Here is a 20,375-nt window from a genome sequence, read left to right on the forward strand (position 1 = left end):
TCTGTGAGGTCTTGACTATCCATTTAGACCAAGATTTTGCTAATTAAACCTATAACAGTGGAGTTATTGTTGATTTAAATTTTGGTAGGTCTGATTACACCTCTAAAAACCTTGGGTTGAACTCTTCCAGACATTGTTGGGTCCTTCTATTCACAGATTGTTAAATTAGACATTTTTTATTTGAGTTTCAAAAATGTAAAAAGTGACGTTTAACTAAAATTGAGCAGATGTGATAAAATTGGCTTCCTATCAAACACCTTGGTGGCTTTTTGTCCAGCTGCAGGCTCTTTAGCCCTTCGGTGCTCTCCACGTTGGTGCAAGGCCGTTGTTAAAGTCTTCTTCACCAATGAGGAGTTGTTCTAAGTAATGTTTGAGCATTTCGTTCCGTTTTCCACCACTTCGCTTTGAAAATACACACTGCCATTCTTTGCTTTTGTTGGAGCGTTTTACAGGGAGGGAGGGTTGAGGCGTCCGACAGGAGGATGCAAGTGGTGATTTACATGAACATGCAGCCTGACCAGCAGGTAAACATGGACGAAAGATGAGTCATATGTGTTCTTCACACAGCAGTTTTTTACTTCCATTTGTTGACCCTTTAAGAACGGCTTCTTGACAGTCACATTTCCATGGAGACCATTTCTGATGAGGCTTCCAACAGTAGATGGATCCTCCCTCAGGTCCTGGTTCAGGCCTTTGCTGGATTTGTTCCTGTGTCTCCAGGATGTCACTTCCATTTCCTGTTCATCTGCTGTGGAGAGTTTTGTTTTGTCCTCTGCTTGTCCAGTTTCATCAGCTGTTTCAAAGACACCCTGCATATCATGCTGAGATTGTTTTCATCTAATGCCTCTTTAGGAATCTCCCTGTTGCTTCTAGAACCCTCCTTCCTGTCTGTCAGACTTTTCTCTGCTTTTTTTTTTTTTTTTTTAGAAATGAAGCATAAATGAGGTTAAAGATCTCCTTTAAAATAGTTTTTTCCAGTTGACCCAACGCTGGTTCGTTCCTTGGGTCATGAGTCTTTTCGTGCTTGAATGTGTCATGGCGTCAGTGTTAAAATGCCCAACAAGCTTTCCTCTGAAAATGGCCAAACACAAGAACTGGACTGTAAATTAGAAGCAAGAAAAAATCTGTTGCTTGAGCCAAACAACAACCTGCAGCTGCCAGGAGGCGAAATAACAAGCATCTTCCATTGGCTGAAGCACATTACTGCATTTGTTCTAATTTCTAAAATGATTTTTATTTTTCAGCTAAGTGGAACAATTATGAACAGAATAAACAGATGTATATACTATTATCCTGTCACAGCAGGGCATACAATCAGACAGTAACACAATCCAGCGTACCAGCTGTCATCTGAAACCCCGTCAACAAAGCATTCAAAAGGGGAAACAAGTCAGCCAACCCAACAGCCAAAGAAGCGATCCATCGTGGGACAGAGCAGGATGAAATCAGAACCATATGAAGGACATTCCAGCTCGTCTTCATTCTGGGTGTGTTACTTGTTGTTGCTGGTGGTTTAGGAAGTCTGGGAGCCTTCGGTGATTTAGGTTCTGTTGACACGGTCCTGGCACAACTCGTCCGCCTGACTCATCGCTCTGCTGCTGCTCCAGGACAGATCAAACCTCCTGATTGACAGAAGGCCACTGATCAGCATTCATCATTTATCTGAATGGTATCTGCTGGAAAGCGTCTTAATGTTGCCGGTCTCGGAGTTGCAGGTGTCCCTGAGAGGCTCAAAGTGTTGGTCCAGGTGTCACCACATCTGAATGGAAGCTGAGATCCATGTGAGACTTTTTATCCAGGCAGGATTACATGGAGAATTGCTGCTGCGTGACTCAGACGGGGATTCCCTCTCTGTGTGCATGTGTGTAGCTTTGTGTGCATATGCTGCACATATCCAAGTGTGTGCACAGTGCGCCTCTGCCCATGCTTGCATTGTCTGTATCTATTATTGCAGGTCCAGCCACAGTCCTTCCTGTGTTTGACTGCGCAGACATTCCCCTCCACCTCTGGCTGGGATGAGTCCAGCTGTGGGACGACCAGCGATCAGAATCCTGCAGCGTTTGTTGCCAAATAGGTGGAAATTTGTAGGCTTATGATCAAAACAGAAAAGAAAACAGAGAATTAGGTGCAGCTTGAATGATTCCCACATGAGAGGTTTGGGAGAGGAGAGGATCGGAGCTCTAAAAAACATTTTTATGATCATGTTCTAGTGTTTGAATTCCTCGCATCAGTGCCTTGCTCTCTGCTTTTCTTTGATTGCTTTATATGTGAGGGTGTTTGTGCTTTCCTGGAGCCACTTTCATATCTGATAGTGATGCTTGTTTATCTCTTTGCATCACTTTGTGGTTGTTTCACCTTTTCCCTGCACTCGTCTCTGTTTGTGCTGTTTCGGCTCGTTGGTCCTTGTTTTGGCTTTATCTGTAACCCATCTGCCTGCTTTACCAGCAGTTTGTTTCCTGTTGTCTTTGTTTTGCATCACTTTGCTTTCATTATTTGACATTTGACAACATTTCTTTGTATATTTGTTGTAATTTTGGAACCACTATGTTGTCTTGTTGAGCTTGTTTGTGGCGAGTTAGCACATTTAGTCTTAAATTGTGGCTGTTTTGCTATATTTTAGTCATTTCGTTGTTTTCTATCTCTTGGATGGAAGTCAAAAAACTGCCAGATGTGACGAAGAGCTGAAGAAACAGAGAAAGTCATAATGAATATTGTACAGCATTGATTAATTCCTTAAAGCCTGAATTTATTGATAACTAAAAGAGGAAAAAAACAAAGTAAACACAGAGGAGAAAAGATCTGGAGAAGTGTTGTACATGTGAGGACCACTTCAGCTGTAAAAATCAGCTTTCTAAACTCGATACCAGAGGTGTCAAACTCGGGTCCTGCAGGTTTTTGGAGTTCCCCTGCTCCAACACACCTCATTCAGTTCAACAGCTTCTTCACTAAGACCTGTGCATTTCGGTCAGGTGTGTTGAAGCACAGAAACACCTGGAGGACAGTGTACATTGTGATGATACACATTGTAAGCACACATGTGTGAATGATCTCAGAGATGGTCTCTGTCCTCTGAATCCTGCAGGGTTTCAGTGTTTCCCTGCTTAAACACACTTGACTCAAATGAAACGGATCCAACTGCCTTTGAAGTTTCGCACAATGACTCGTTCCTTTGAATCAGGTGTGTTGAAGCCGGGAAAGTGTGAAATTTTGCAGGACCAAACTGAGCCTTGTTCTCACTGATATTATCCACTTTGCGTTTCTTCTTATGATTCTGTGACAGTTTCGGTTGGTTTGGAGGTCATTTTTGTCCATGAAGACTAGATGCCAGATATCTTCTGTGTATTTGCTTTCATGTTGTTTCTCTCTTTTCAGTGTTATTGTGGCTATTTTTCAATTCATTGTGTGAATTTGCATCATTTCTTTGCACACACATGTGGTTGTTCTGCATCTGTTTGTGATCCCTCGTTGGTTCGTTGAGGTTATTGCATGACTTTTTGTGGCAGTTGTGTGTCTTCACAAAGGCATTTTTTCTCCTGAAAATGGCACGTTGACATTGTGGACTATTTTCTGGGTGTTTAAACGTGTGGGTATCTGAACCCATTGACAGTCCAGGCTGGATTCTGGATCATATTTCTAACTTTTGACAGAAAATGTTGGCGAGTCACTGGGTAAAAGGAAATTGAAATAACAGCATGATTAATTAAATTAACTGTAATTGAGTTTTAAAAAAAAAACCAAAACATCTTGTTGCAATTATTAAATAGTTCCTGTATTTTCATAGCAATTTTATGAAAGTGAATGGTATTGTTAGCATGAATGTACCAAAAGGTTGGTGAAAGCAAAGCTCAGGTTGAAATATGTTTGCTTTGCTTGGTCAGCTGTTGGCTCTGTACTTGTGGGAGTCTGCAGGCTTCAATGTGCCGACAGTGGAAAATACTCTTGGAAATGTCTTAAAATGGTATTAGTTTGTTTGTTTTAAGCTGCGATTGTAGGTATTCTGTTGTTAATGGAGGCTCACAACTCAGAGACAGAAACTTGGACACAGAATCCGTGATGTTCAGCTAAAAACCCACTGAAATTTATCATTCAAATGTATTTTTAAAAGGTGGAGAGCTGGAACTGCTCATATAATTTAAATGTCTTGGTTTCATTGCTGCAAAAAGCATAAAAATTTTAAACTCATCAAGTTCAACCTGCAGAAGTTGAAACAGATCAGACCAGTGATGACTGCTGGCGTGGCCAGAACGTTCCTGCATGGCAGGATTTTCACTCATATTGATTATTGTTTCACAAACTGGTTTCTCAAGAGGCTAATAGGTCTGTCAGGGACCACACAGTAAGTAAGCAGGACACAGTTTCTGTTCAAAACTGTACTCCTGTGCTCGCCTCTGCACTGGCTTCCTATTAGTTTTAGGATCCATCCATCCTCCCAGAGGGACGTGCCTGGAACACCTCACCAGGGAGGTCCAGGAGGCATCCTGACCAGATGCCTGAGCCACCTCAACTGGTTCCTCTTGATGTGAAGGAGCAGCGGCTCTACTTTGAGCCCCTCCCGGATGACCGAGCTCCTCCCCCTATCTCTAAGGGAGAGCCCGGCCACCCTGCGGAGGAAACTCATTTCAGCCGCCTGTATACGAGATCTCGTTCTTTCAGTCACGACCCACAGCTCATGACCATAGGTGAGGGTAGGAACGTAAATCGACTGGTAAATCGAGAGCTTCGCCTTCTGGCTCAGCTCCTTCTTCACCACGACAGACCGGCGCAGAGTCCGCATTACTGCAGACGCCGCACCGATCCGTCTGTCGATCTCACGCTCCATCCTTCCCTCACTCGTAAACAAGACCCCGAGATATTTAAACTCCTCCACTTGAGGCAGGACCTCACTCCCGACCCGGAGAGGGCAATCCACCCTATTCCGGCTGAGGACCATGGTCTCAGATTTGGAGGTGCTGATTCTCATCCCAGCCGCTTCACATTCGGCTGGGAATCACCCAAGTGAGAGCTGGAGATCACGACCAGATGAAGCCAACAGGACCACGTCATCTGCATAAGTCCTAGTTTTAGGATTCAGTACAAAATATTTTAAATTGTTTTTAAGGCCCTAACGGTCCATCGCCCTCATATCTGTCAGAACTGCTGCACCAGTCAGAACTTTAAGATCTTCTACTTTGGTTCCTCAGAAGGTTCCTTCTTCCAGGCTCAAACACTGAGTGACTTCGTCAGTTGCTGCTCTGAACTGGGGAACATATTACAGCTCCCCAGTGCATCCCACACCCACTTCTTCACACTGACTTTTCAACATAGTTGAGCTTGACCTAATTTTTTATAGCATCTATGTTATTGCTTTTTATTCCTTATTCCGGTCTCATGCAGTGCTTTTTACTCATTTTATTGTTTTATTGTTGCAGTAAATGTGCTATTCAAATAAACTCAAACTTGGACTGTAGACTCAACTAGACTAGCTGCAACGTTTGAAGACGGTGGTTTCCAAACGGAGGTCGCAGAGTGATGACATGCTTTTATCCAGCTAGGCTAAATGAAATAGTTTTTGCAAAACATGGAGAAATTTGTGAACATACGATGATCAGCAACAGATATTTCAACAATCTTCCTGGGCATCATATGGACTGCAGGGTTGTGGAGATAGAACACAGTGTGTCGTAGGTTTGACAGAATGAAACCAAACAAGCTAGCATACAACTGCAGAACGTCTCATCCTGAACACAAAGAAAAGGCAGGTAATAATAAATAAAAAGCAGAGTCTTTTTACTAAAGCAGCATCTGTCTCCTGAGTCCTGAGACCATCCACAGCTCAACGTCCGTGATGAAGTGAGCAACTTTTCTCATCATTCCATCAGTTTTTGCTGGATAAAACCTCCAGCAACTGGAGAAGTTGGAAGCTGTTCGCCCTGCTCAGTGGCACCTCAGCAGTGTAACATGCACCCAGTAAACAAGGGGTCTCCAACTCCTGTCCTCCTGAGCAACCATACTGCAGCTCTTTGGTGTTTCCCTGGAAAAATGGTTCTCTCACAACTTGTCATCTTCTGCACCTGCTTGTTCATGAGTCATTGGTTTAGATCAGGTGTGTTGCAGCAGGGAAACAGTAAAGCCTGCAGCATGGCAGCTGTGGAGGACCGGAGTTGGAGACCCCAGCAGTAAACCCCCATAAAAATACTTTTAGGTCTTCATGAAGTCATTTTCTTTTATTATCATTATTTTAATGGAATCAAAGGTGAAAATGTGGATGTGCTCTCCATGGTGCTGAAGATCTGCCATGAGAAAAAGTCACAACTTTGCCCTTTAAATGATTTATCAACTCTTTAAAGGACGTGACCTTTAATTGGAAACATGACCACAGCCGACACACTTTAACAGAGACGCTCTGGCACTGACACACACGCGCACACACACACTTGGCCGACAGCTCATGCAAAAGATGACAGGGCTTGGTAACAGTAATGACCCTCCTGCTATCTCACGCCCATGCGTCTGCAGCTCCGACTGTAAATCTCTCTCTGTTATTGTTTTAATAATACTAATGTTAGCATTAGCCAAGTGGTAAAAACGTCAGCCATGAAAAGCCAGAAACATCTGAGCTATACTGGGGTGAAGACAAAGGGCGAGGGCCCAGCTTGTGAAAATACAGGCCACGCTGATTCAGCAGCGCATGTGCATAGTTCTTCATGCGTGTGTTTGATGTGTGTGGGCACAAACTTATACACTGATAGAGCAATTGTTTAAGTGTGTGGATATTATAATGTGTATGAGCGTGTGAAACACAAAGCAACCTGCACAGAACAAAGCCCCCCCAGCTGCTCGGTAAAACTGACTTCTCAGAGCTCCATTTCCTCCAAACCACAAAGTCTCATAAAGCTAAGCAGCCATACTTAGCTAATGGGTCCAACGCTGAAGCCTTTGCTGCTTATTGGGGGAAAACACCCTGATATGTTTTCCAGCACATGACTTTGTTTTTCTGAATCAACAGCTCCACCTCTTTGCCGAGCCACAGGGAGAGGACTCTGAAATCATGTCTGATGGAGACATGAATAAAGTCCTGCATGCATGTTCCACTGAGATCCTCATGGAATATGTTAAAAACCTGTAGGCCGGAGTCGAAATGCAAGTCAGCAATCTGGTTTATGTTGACATGGAGCGGGCCATTGCTTTTCACTACCACGGCCCCTCGTGTTTTTACATATGTGAGTAATAAAATAGGCCGCTAAGTTCTCAATTTGTGCCAAATGGACCCATTTATAAACCACTGAGTGCAGTAAATGAGACGTCTTTGTCTGTGCGTGTGTGTGGATGTGTGTTCGGTGGTCTTGAAAGCTTGTGAACCTTTCAGAATTGTCAATATTTTTGCATGAATTTGAACCTAAAACATCAGATTTTCACTCAGATCTTCAGGCTGATCAGTTCTGCACATCAGCCTGGAGGAATTTCAGTCTCCTCTTTCATTAAAAAACAGGCTTAACGCTGGCTGTCGGTGGGCGTTTTCACACTAACTGCTCCCTTCAGGTCCTTCTACAACAGTCAGGCCTATTTCATGGTATTTCCTAAATACTGAGCATGGCGTTCAGTTCATGTCACAGAACCTCAGCGTATTCAGATTCATCCCTTAATCTGGGCACTGGTAACCCGATTTGACTGAAAGGGTTTTTTTTCAGAGAGGTTGGGAAGTGTTTGGAACTTGCTTTTAGTTCATTTCAGTCTTTATCTTGCAGACACTAGCACACAGGGAATTACTTTCAGTGTCCTCACAGACGAACTTAATTATATTTAGAAAGTATAACCTAAAAAGATATCAGTAGTGTTGTCTGATGGGGAAATATTTGCTACTGGTTTCACTTCATTCGGTATGATATGACTGCTTCATGATGTGGGGGAGGTGAAGGCGGACTTGCTGCATGACCCACTTTCTGTTGCCTTTCAGTCAAGTTCACAAGCGGAATTCAGACTGTAAATCCATTATTAATAATACACCACTGTTATGGCATTTAATGCTGCAAAGCAGCCCCAGCCCATGATTGTACCACCGCCGTGTTTCAAGGAGGCAAAGTCTTTCCTGTGTTCATACAAAACAGTTTTCTTTTGCCAAACACTTCTAATTTAAACCAAATATTTACATATCAGTCCACAAAATTTGTCTTCCGTCTGACTTCCATTAACTAACAATTCAGTTATCCTTAGACATAAAATTACCAACCACTTTGTCAGATCCACCTTGCTAGTACAGGGTTGGACCCCTTTTCCCTTCAGAACTGAGATAATTCTTGCTGTCATAGATTCAAAACAGCGGAAACATTCCATATTGACATGAAACATTACACAGTTGCTGCAGATTGTGATGAGAATCTCCCGTTCCACCACATCATGATGAGAATCTCCCGTTCCACCACATCATGATGAGAATCTCCCGTTCCACCTCATCACTTGGAGAATCTCCCGTTCCACCTCATCACCATGAGAATTCTCCCGTTCCACCTCATCACTTGGAGAATCTCCCGTTCCACCACATCATGATGAGAATCTCCCGTTCCACCTCATCACCATGAGAATCTCCCGTTCCACCTCATCACCATGAGAATCTCCCGTTCCACCACATCATGATGAGAATCTCCCGTTCCACCTCATCACCATGAGAATCTCCCGTTCCACCTCATCACCATGAGAATCTCCCGTTCCACCACATCATGATGAGAATCTCCCGTTCCACCTCATCACCATGAGAATCTCCCGTTCCACCTCATCACTTGGAGAATCTCCCGTTCCACCACATCATGATGAGAATCTCCCGTTCCACCTCATCACCATGAGAATCTCCCGTTCCACCTCATCACCATGAGAATCTCCCGTTCCACCTCATCACTTGGAGAATCTCCCGTTCCACCACATCATGATGAGAATCTCCCGTTCCACCTCATCATGATGAGAATCTCCCGTTCCACCTCATCACTTGGAGAATCTCCCGTTCCACCACATCCTGATGAGAATCTCCTGTTCCACCTCATCATGATGAGAATCTCCCGTTCCACCACATCACCATGAGAATCTCCCGTTCCACCACATCCTGATGAGAATCTCCCGTTCCACCTCATCATGATGAGAATCTCCTGTTCCACCACATCCTGATGAGAATCTCCCGTTCCACCTCATCACCATGAGAATCTCCGGTTCCACCTCATCCTGATGAGAATCTCCCGTTCCACCTCATCATGATGAGAATCTCCTGTTCCACCTCATCACCATGAGAATCTCCTGTTCCACCTCATCACCATGAGAATCTTCTGTTCCACCACATCATGATGAGAATCTCCCGTTCCACCACATCATGATGAGAATCTCCCGTTCCACCTCATCACCATGAGAATCTCCTGTTCCACCTCATCACTTGGAGAATCTCCCGTTCCACCTCATCATGATGAGAATCTCCTGTTCCACCTCATCATGATGAGAATCTCCCGTTCCACCACATCACCATGAGAATCTCCCGTTCCACCTCATCACCATGAGAATCTCCCGTTCCACCTCATCACCATGAGAATCTCCTGTTCCACTTCATCATGATCCAGTCTGATCCTACCATGTGAATGTGGAGCTGAACTGGAGACTCATCAGACCAGCAACGTTTCTCCATCTTCTATTGTCCAGTTCTGGTGAGTCTGTGTGAATTGTAGCCTCAGTTTCCTGTTCTTACTGACAGGAGGGAACCCGGTGTGGTCTTCTGCTGCTGGAGACCATCTGCTAACAGGCTGGACGTGTTGGGTGTTCAGAGATGATGTTCTGCACGTCTTTGTTGGAACCAGTGCTTACTGGTCTTCCTGTTGCCTTTCCATAATCCCCAACCAGTCTGTCCATTCCCCTCTGACCTCTGCACACTGGATGTTTTCTCTTCTTCAGACCTTCTCTGGAAACACTGGAGATGGTCATGTGTGAAGATCCCAGTAAATACTCAGACCAACAATATCCCACTTTCAGTCACTTCCATCTCCCTTCTTTCTGATGCTCAGTTTGAACTTCATCACGTCTACAGGACTACATGCACTGTGATTGGCTGAGTAGATATTTGTGCAGAGAGCACAGTGATGTATGTTGTGTCTGTGTATCTTATTTAGGCTTTTCTTTATTGACTTTGTCATGTATAAGTAGGGATATTTTAGATCATATTTATGTGGAAACATACAGTTCTAAAAGAGTCACAAAGTTTTAAGCATTACTGTAAATATATTGCTGGAGACTGTGTGTGTTTGTGTGTGTTTGTATGGGTTTCCAGTGGACGCCAAGCTTTCCATAATGTTTACTGACACAACACATTTTAATGGTTTCTGCTGAGTGCCAACAATTGAGAAATCTAGTCACATCAAAACGGTGGCACACTAACGTCCATTGTTTACAATGATGGCTTCAGCTATTTCCAACTGAAACAGAATCTCCCTGCGGACGCCACAGCTCAATTGTTTTGTTGTGCAACAGAAACCTTCAAACGGAACCTTCTCTCAGACATTTAAGATGTATTATGCTTTTCCATTATCTATAATTAAACATTACATTCTGCAGTTAAGCTGATCAGCTGTACACCTCTAAATCAAGTTGGAAGCCAAATGTTTCTGCTCAACCCTCACATTTTATTGCTAACTCTCCATGATGTTTGAACAAAGAGCTGCAAAGTCGTGTGAGGTCCCGTCGCACGGCACAAACGTGTGAAGCCCAGCCATCCTCCGGCCACATGCTGGTGAACGCCCAGCAACAGACAATAGAGGAATTGTTTGGGCCAACACTTAAAGTTTCTTTCACTTCGGCTTCATGGGAGAGCGATCAAAACGGCTCAAAATAATGAAATTCTAATCATTATTTCCCATCCCAAGAAGTCTGTTTCTTGTTTGTTCTGCAGGTCCCTGTGGGCTGCAGTCCAAACGTCTGCAGCGAGTTACAAAGCAACGACCGGGTACACAGCATACGACTTATCTCTGTAATGAGCTGGTGGGCTGCAGTGGAGGAAGGAGCAACATGACTTCACTGTTTGGCTGCAAATGGTGTTGAATTTTCCAAAGATTGTGGGGATTATCAAACAACACATTACAGTAACACCAGAGAGGTTCAAACAACCAGGCTAGTAACTCCAAAACACACAAAACAGTTACAAAAGTAGTTTTTGTTTTTATTAAAACATACACAAACATAAATAATAAGAAAACTGAATGGAAAAAACTACCGGATGAAGCTTTTACAGGTATGCTACAATCTCGTAGAAGGGACAATATATCCATATTGCTTTCGGCTAGGCAAGTACACACAGAATTGTCAAAATCAAGATACATAAATATAAAATTTGAAATGAAGCCCCTGTGTTTTAATAACAAAAAAGCATGTCTACTGTTTCTCTAAGTGCTGTATAATAAATGTCACACAGACATAAAATATAACTGATTTTTAACAGCTGATGGGTCACTTTAACAGTGACCCGTCTCTGTACTTCTATAGCTAATAAATAAATATTTAGTGCATATTCCCATTTACCTCACTAAAGAGCCAAATGAAAAAAAAGTTTAAGTTAAAGACGAACCAAACTCAATTTGGTCCCTTTAGTTAATGACATGAATCTATTCGTGTCATTTCTGGTCAGACAGTCCAGCTATCTGCATCGCTTGTTGAATGTCACAAACAAAACACAAAGATGTCATTTCCTCCTTGGGTCTGAATGACATTGTCGATCAAAACGCCTTCAGTGGCCACTTAAGACAGAATATAGGATAACTTTATGGAGCCTACATGGGTTTTCTTGCCTTAAAACAACGCCAGAGTCAAAGTGAGTCTTGTGTGATGCTGTAAGCATGAGATAAAGAAATGGCCACCCAAATGCATATTTGGAATGAAGCTGTTGAGTTACTTACTGTGAGGACGCCTCATTGCCTGCCTGGTTCACACTTCCAAAAACCTTCAGGAAAACATTCATGCATTCACTGTTGTGGATCAGACTAAGACCCACAAGTCTTGTTATTTTTATCCTGTGATAAATCCACTAAGTACAAGCAGATGCTCCATCAACTACAGTGCTCCTTCTGGACAATTTTTTCCAACAATGAATGCTGATAAATCCTTTCTGGCTGCACTTCATGCCAAAAAACTCACTTTCTTGGTTCCCCCATGTGGTTTGTTTAATTAGTGCATAAGCACATGTCAGTTCTGGAGTCCTAATGGTCTAATCAGAATCACAGCGTATTGAAATTATCCAATACAAACCACAACACTTTAAGAAAATTGTTCAATAAAGCTCTAGTGCTATTTTGGATTCAATTGAGAGCTCTGTGGGAAAGAGGAAGGATATGTTTTTATAAGGTTGTTACCTTGTTCATAACTTTTTTTTCCTATAAAAAAACTCCTGGGCTATTCTATGAAGAGCAATGAAACACAAAAAACCTGCACATGTGGAGTAAAAAACAAACAGTGGTTCTTTGGCATGAAAATGTTCAGTAGCATGTCCGCTCGGCACGTATTGAAGTTTCAGTTACCCAACTTTATGGCCCCAAAATACGTCCCTTCTGCCTCCTGGTCAAGCATCCAAGCGTTGGACACTTTGACATACAGGGCATCTCCTTCGTCCAGGTATACCCCTCGACCCTGCTGGGCGCAGTACATGTTGTAGCTCGTGTCGTTCCAGCGCATGGTGCTGCCCACCTTCATCAGTAATGCAGGCTTGCTGTTCTGTTTAATGCTCACATGGTAGACATACTGGATGAGTTGGGCGTTGCTAACATCCACATGAGAGACCTCAACATGGCTGCTGTCTTCTGTTCCTTCCATCTTGTAGTAGCGGAAGCAGGTTTTTGAGTATACATAGTAGAAACCTGACTCCTTTACCATCAGTGTTCCCTTCTGGTAGTCCATTCTACGGAGGTTTCCATGCACTTCATCCCATTCGATGATGGCTATCTCGATTTCTATGTGAAAAGAACAAACCGCATACGGTTGGTTTACCATCTGGTTCATTTATATTTTACCCACAAATAAAACAAACAAAAACACATCTGTTTGTTTAAGGTGTCTGACTAGTTTTAAACTAGCGGTACACTAAATCAGGTTTCAACATAAAGACCAAAGAACTGTTTAGAAATATTCACGTTGTGCAAGCAACAAGCTCAGAAGCAAATTTTACTAAAAAGTTGTGGAAAGTTCAAACTTTGACCTTTAAAAAATATGTTTAAAATATTTAGAATTCACAAAGTCTAAAATGAACAATAAATATCTGATTTAACTGAAGTTGTACACAGTATTTCATCATTTAGCTACAGCTAAATAAAGCTAATATTTTGACAACAAGGTATGAGTGTTAATTTAGTGGAATATTATCAAAATTTATCAACTTTAAATCATATTAAACAGAAATTTTGCTGTGTATGTTTAATAAGCCACCTTACATAAACAATTTCACTTTTCAGTCTGAACAGATCACATGCTAGCAAACTAATGCTAGCAAAGTTTTGCTAACTTAGTTACTCAAGTGTAGCTACACAGCGCGCTTGTATGTAAATATTAACTACAACCAAATTAAATTAAAAATTAATTTACTAACACTAAGAGGTACAACTTTGTGCATTTAGAAGCGTGTAGGACCAAGTTTTGTTGACAAAAAAATCACTTGATAAATATGTTAACACGACACTCAGTGTCCCATTTACACCCATTTTTGGAAATGTTCTCATGTACAATAGACATGTATGTGCAGATGTCAAAAAAGGATGCAGACAACTGGCTGATTGGTTGAAGAAAAAAAGACAGCAGTCGCGAAAACTCTCAAGTTATTTCTGAATCAGTTGAAATCGAACTAATGCTAACAGCAAACACCACGGTGGTTTTCTATAGCAGCAGAAAACAATCACCAAATAATCACCAAGAGTTGGCAAATTTAGGCCTCTTACTTTAGATTCTACTGTAGGAGTAGTTAAACTTACTAAACTAAACCAGTGGAAAAAACCTTGACAGCACTAAAGAAAACTTCTGTTACGCATTACACACACAGAAAACTATGTGCTCAAGGAAAGAACACATTCTCTATGAAGGAAAATGAGCGTGGGGACATGTGAGTTCATCCTTTCACCCACATTCTACACGGAACTCTCTATGGAGTGAAAAGCTTTAGAAAGCTGTTATTCACTGCATGGATGCACACAGGTAAACATGGCATAAACAAGGCTCACCCACCAAATCTCATGTTTTCACAGCCGAAAATGCTTTAATTGATCTGTAATATTTAAAAACAAACAAGCTGCATTCTTTGCATATTTACTATACACACAGAGTATCTAAAGTTTGATATGTTCAGGTACTTTTTAAGCTTGTAATTTCTCAAATCCTGCTGCTCAAACAGAGGAGGAAGTTGGAAGAGTCAGCCCCAAAGTGTCATCTGTGTGGCTTTTCTTCAATAAGAGAAGCAGAGCAGAGAAACTAACAGCAGACTGAGTGTTCAATCCCAAGGGAAGCAAATATAATGCAGTCTTTAACACATTATCTTGACAAGGAAAAGTGAATCAAACATGTTTCCGCTGACTGGTGAGAAGTAAAGACGATAGGCTGCAAAGGTACGCCAGAAGGTGGCGTTATGAGTCATGAGTCATACCAGAGTTTAAATGGAAGAAATACTTATATTTGAAATAAACAAGGGGGGAAAAAAACAACAATGGTGGACATCTACAAGGGAAAATAAAGAGCGCTTCTCCAGGAATTACTTTTGTCTCTGGGGTGCATTTCATACTGGGAAGATGCTGGTCAGTCATGTAAGCTGGTGAGTCACGATGAAGAAAATGTTTCATCCCCCATAATTTACATAAAGTTTTCTCTGAATTACCTCAAACCCACCTTTACATTAACATGTTTTTTATGCATATCATCCAAATAAAAAACAAGCAAACTGTGTCTGTAATGAATAAATATGTTATAATAAATCAGCTGGACTCACGCTTAGACAAATCCTGGCGCGCTCTGATTGGTAGATGGGCTGACGGTAGGTTCTCTTTGGGTTTGCAACGCCTGGTTTTCCTCGTGTCTTTCAGGGCATTGAGCACTGGTTCAGTCTGCACCTCCTGTAGGGAAAAAGATATATGTGATATAAGTGTATCCCTGTTTCTGTTATTATAACCTGATAAAAATGCACCTGAAGCTGTATTTCTGACTGGAACTATGTGGCTGTGCAGGAAGTGCACGAGCGTGTATGGACTGTACTAACTCCCTCTTACATACAGATTTGGCACAAACCGTGTCTGGACTGGATTCAGCCGCCGCCCCCCCAAATAAAAGCTGATTTTCTTCAGCCGACGCCCCCATCGACAGCCTGAACTAGACTGTCCTCAGGCAAGACAGAGCGAATACAATGAGGGAAAACATGGTTTCCAAGCAGGTAAACAGTTACTGCGCTGCAGCTGCCAGCTCACCTACACATCTGGCGTGAGATTAAAGCACCACCAGCCAACGTGGTGCTATTTCTACCTACATGACTGCACTCAGATACAAAGTCTCAGGACACAGCAAAATGACATTCTTCAAGTTGTAGCACTTGAATGGATTTATTCATATTTTTGGAGATGATGAATAACTGTGATTAACACCAAACGTCAGTGAGAAATTTATCTACATTCATTGACTGATTGGGGTGTTATTATATCCTAAATGTGTTTGAACTTGCTTCATAGTTTCAGGGTAGTTTCCTCTGAACAAGTAATTTCAGGAATCCTGGCATCTCATAACTCTGAGACAAGATTAAAAGACAGATTGGAAAATGGAAAGCATTGGGAATCACATCATTTTCAAAGACTTTAAAAGCCACACACACCAGCATGAAGTCCAAACAAGCCGCGATTTCAGCACCGTTGACACGGTTTTGCAACATTGCACCTGTACCAGGCTAATATTACCTGAAAATATTCCAAATTTACACGGAACTCAGTCTAAGATTAGTACTGTCGGTCCTCCAAAAACAATTTGCTGCACAAACATGTTTATAGCCCATTTTGGAATGAGACAGGCGTAAACAGCGCCTTGCCAAGGCTACCAAGTAATTGTGAGCCTGCTCTCTACTGGCCCTACATTGTGGGATGAATCTTGATTTGTGGCCAGACTTCTTTAACCAGAGAGAGGAGATTATTTAAACAAAGTAGCAGCAGCTTGGCAGCTTCCTAATCGGCAGCATGATCTGAGACTGAGAAGCGGCTCGGTGATAACCACTCTGCACCATACGAAGCTGCAAAACGCAGAAGAAACGTCTGCCTGGAAATATGCGCCCGGCTACGGCTGGCTGGATTGCGCATGCTTGGTCCTGCAATACCACAGTGCATGCAGGCTTCAGCTCAACCCTTTAACTACGCACCACACGCATCATTCAACATGTCTATTATGTTGATGAGTGGTTTCTGAGATGCTACTCGAGAACAAAAGTCCTCTCACTCAGAGCTTGGCCACCAAAGCAGATCGTCCTCTTTGTGTTTCACAAGGCAGCAGACTTGTTACACAAATCTCCACACATTATAAACATTCACATCATGATTCATGGTTCCTGCTTCCCACCGCTGACCAGAGAGGGCCTGGCCTGCACGTCCAGTCCCACATCAGCAAGGCTGAGCTGACAAGCTGTCCACCGACGTCCCCTCCCTAACAGGCCCCTCGGTCCTGGAGCTGACCCTCACACCAGCACAGTGTGTGTTCAGCAGGCTTGTCACCCTGACACCTCATAAAGCTGCGCTCTATGGAAACAGCCGCGGGCTGATGATACGAGCTCCCCGCTCCAAAACAGGCTGGGTGGCTTTGTCTGACAGTCTGCCAGGGATACCCAGGGCAAACACAAAGAAAATGGAAGCATCCTGGGAAACCAAACAAAGCAAAGCTTGTATTTTCTGTTATTTCACTTCCTGGATGGTTTCTTATGCTTGGCAAAGCCTGAGCCAGAAATGGGAGTGTTGGGTGGAGGGGAGGGGGGCAGCGACATCCATAGGGAGATCAGAAAAAACATTACTTAAGCAATTAAGAATTTTAAGTGTCACGCTACAAATGATCACGACAGAAACACTGCGACCGCCGACGCCAGCGGCTGACTCACTGATAGCCGAGGCTGTAAACTACCGTCAGCGTGAGAAGCCGATCAATCTGGAAAACTCCTAAAGCAGAGGCTTTTCCACCGAAGGTGTTTGTGCTGCTGTGGTCTGACCTCAGTCCAGCATGTGTAACCAGCTGGGGGGTTTTATGCTGGCTTCACAGCCTTGCATGGAAAACACACCCGTGGGAAAATCATGACTCCTGTCAGCACAAAATTACAAATGCTAATTTCACTCTTTCAAAAACATAACAGCATAGTTACGCCGCCTTTTTCTTTCTTTTACTTCCCCCCTGAGAGAAATACCTGGTACGCTCCAAAGCGGTCTCAAAGCTGATCACCGTTCACCTCGGAGACGTTGTTTTTGGCTCGGCTGGAACCATGTTTGTCACGCTTCATTTCAGTCAAATCAAAACCCACAGAATCCAAGACATGAGTTGAAACTTTTCCGTGTTCTGCACATCGCTGTGAGCGATGCTGCAGCTAAATGCAGCAAAACGCTGGGAGAACTCACCTCTATGGGCCGATGTGGAGTCGTGGACAGGTCTACCTGCAGGAGGAAACAGGGGGGAGGTTAGAGATGACAAATGACCGGTCCCTCTAAAAGCAAAGGCGTTGAGACGGAGAGAAACTTCAGGAACGCTATCAGCAGGTTCATGTGTGTGAGAAAGAGTGGGAGTTAAATCATTTGCAGCATGTTTTTCCAGATTCCACTGCAAGAAGCAAAAGTCGAACTGATGTTTTCTGTGAAGCGGCCGTGCATGCGGATGCAACAAAGCAGCATTTATCACACCTGTTCAGATTCATCACGGCACTGATTTGCATTCCTGCTTCTCACTAATTCTGTATATTCTGGGGGTGTAAAATGGCCCAGATACGTCTAGAACACGGCCAACATCTGCTGACTCACGGTCAAGAAAGTAAACATGTGCATCAGGGCAAAAACTCAGAGCAGGAGCTTTGGTTGTCCTGTCCTCTGTCTTCTTAAAGTGATTTATGTTATGTTTCATCTGGCTCCCATTCAGGACATAGCAAGCTGCCACTACATGTTTCTGCCAAAGAAATTTAACACGCAAAGCTGCTGATGGAGGCCCTGACAGAGGAAGAGATGCTCCCCCAGGTGAACTCTGAGCATCCTGAGGGTACGGACATGCGGTCTGCTCTCTTGGCTTGTTCAAACACGACAATTATTCACCTGAAAAAAAGGCCACCATAAAGTAAGGAAAACAATACGTGCAGAATGTAAATGTTATTTCACAAGTGAAGGGAAATGCAGTCCAGAAAGAGACAAACATGAGCTGAGGAGAGATTGTTCCAACAGGAGCAACAAGTTCTTGAACTTTGCCAGACCTCTCTGCTGAAAACAGATCTGCTTATGCTCCAGAAGTTTACAACTTGTGACTCATATAAATTACAAATACAAGCCTCAGATGGCATGTAAACACGCGCATGAAAAAGTGCAGCCTCGCAGCCTGAAGTGAAAACATCTGTAAGCTGCAGGCACGTCGCGCGCGCCTGACATTTGTCTCCGAAGAGGAGATGTTATCTCTGCAGAGCTGCGCTTTGATTCCAGCTCCTGGAAAAAGAAGAAAGATGGCAGAAAAAGCTTGAAGGCTTGCTGTGATGCTATCAGTGCTGTTCTGCGCCTGAGCGCGCGGATGCGCCGCGTCTTCAAAGCCTTTGGCGCGCCGCGCACTGCACAAGCTCTCCGTCACATCACACCGATTGCTCAACTTCCACTTGCATAAAGCGCGAGCTGGCTAACTTATCTGGCGCTTTATGACGTTATAAAGTTGCGCAAATAATGTCGGAGAACCTGCACGCGCTCAGCCTGGGAACGTGGACTGGTTGGAAGGAGAACACTCAGCCAGAAGCAAAGTTTGGCTCAAACTTCACACAGAAGAGAAGTGAACGAGCCCGCGCGCGCTGCGCTTACCTCCTGCAGATAACCTGTAAGGTGCAATAAGATGGCCACGCTGGAGGCCACCTGAAGCAATCCCATAACAGCCAGGGTCCCGAATACCAGCGGCCGGTACGTGGACTCCGAGCTGGGCACCGGCTGGAAGCGGTGCTGGCCGGCCTCCATGTCCACCGTGTTCCGCAGGTAGGCTCTGTACTCGCTGTGCGTAGCTGCCATGGCGCGCGCTCTGTGTGCTGTACCGCCCCGGGGCCAGGTCCAAGACTCAATGCAAGGAAGGAAACTGAGTCTGCAAGACTCCCTAAGATCAGTGGGTGGGCTGAGAGAGAGAGAGAGAGAGAGAGAGCTCTGCAGCCAATCACAGCGATCGTCCGGCAGCCGGACTGGAAAGACTGAAGCGGGACCGTCAGAGTGTCGGGTCGACCTGAGAGCCTGGCAGGTGAAGCAGAGCTCTTTATGGCCTCCGATGCTAAAGTGATCAACAGGCGATCCACGCCTCCTGCGCGTCCACACCCCGCGATGACACACACTGCCACGGAGCCGCGGCGGCAGGAGCCGCGCCGCGGGGAGCCTGGAGGGAGGTCACACCTCCGCCTGCAAGCAGGGGGAGAAAATCTGCATCAGGCGGGATAAAAACAACAATAAAGGTTTAATGGGGATTTTAATCCAGTGTTTATTCGTGTTAGGGCTGTGAGATACGCTTTTGTCCTGATTTGATTCCGATTTTTTTGGGTGCCGATTCGATTTAAATTGCGATTCTCACAATTCTTTGATATTGCTGATTTTTGTAGATTAAAAACAAAATAAATCAATCAAACTTTCTCTTTGCTCATCATTTTTCTTGATTTCAATGAGGAAAAAAAACAACACAGCAGCCAGATCATCATTCTGCTGCTATAACGCCCAAGAAGACAAGTTAAAAGATAAATGAAAGCAATAAAAATGACAAAAATTTTATAATGGATTATTTTGATTTATTTGAAAAAAAAAAATCGATTTTCTTTAAACAAAATCTGTTTGAAAATTGTGAAGCAAAAAAATCCTGATTTTTTTATTTTTCAATTAGATTTTCCCACCCCTACTGACTATACACCCCACCCACCACCAGGGTCACATAACCAGGTATTAAAGGAGCATTTCAGAGAAGCAGAGCCTCTCAGATGTAAACATGTTCACCAGTCTCAGACAAACTGGGTCTGAAAACGATGAAACAGTTTTGGAAAATGTTCCCTGAGACATTGTAGATTCTGTCATTTACAGTGTGTCTTACTTTCAAAAGAATCAGAGAATCAGGAGAAATCTCTGTATGATTGGGACAAGGGTGGAGATCTTGGGGCCTTCGGGCAGCACTGCACTAAAACCAAACAGGATACTTTTTTA

The 20,375-nt window shown here is 43.5% G+C and overlaps 1 protein-coding gene across 2 annotated transcripts; it reads right to left on the reverse strand.

Annotated features, from left to right (window-relative positions):
- Window positions 1-12,387: 12,387 nt before the first annotated feature.
- On the reverse strand, window positions 12,388-19,214 carry tnfsf11 (TNF superfamily member 11; the record flags this gene model as incomplete). 2 transcript variants are annotated; one of them, XM_079254860.1, is made up of 4 exons in its annotated part: window positions 12,388-12,938; window positions 14,954-15,077; window positions 17,592-17,627; window positions 19,014-19,214. In XM_079254860.1, the coding sequence occupies 4 exons, from the start codon at window positions 19,212-19,214 to the stop codon at window positions 12,502-12,504; spliced, it is 798 nt and encodes a 265-aa protein (XP_079110986.1). In that variant the 3' UTR covers window positions 12,388-12,501. The 2 variants fall into 2 exon arrangements, with proteins under 2 accessions (XP_079110986.1, XP_079110987.1); XM_079254861.1 differs by lacking the exon at window positions 17,592-17,627.
- Window positions 19,215-20,375: the final 1,161 nt, after the last annotated feature.

The sequence above is a fragment of the Telmatherina bonti genome (assembly GCF_933228915.1).
Source record: "Telmatherina bonti genome assembly, chromosome: 15".
NCBI lineage: Eukaryota > Metazoa > Chordata > Actinopteri > Atheriniformes > Telmatherinidae > Telmatherina > Telmatherina bonti.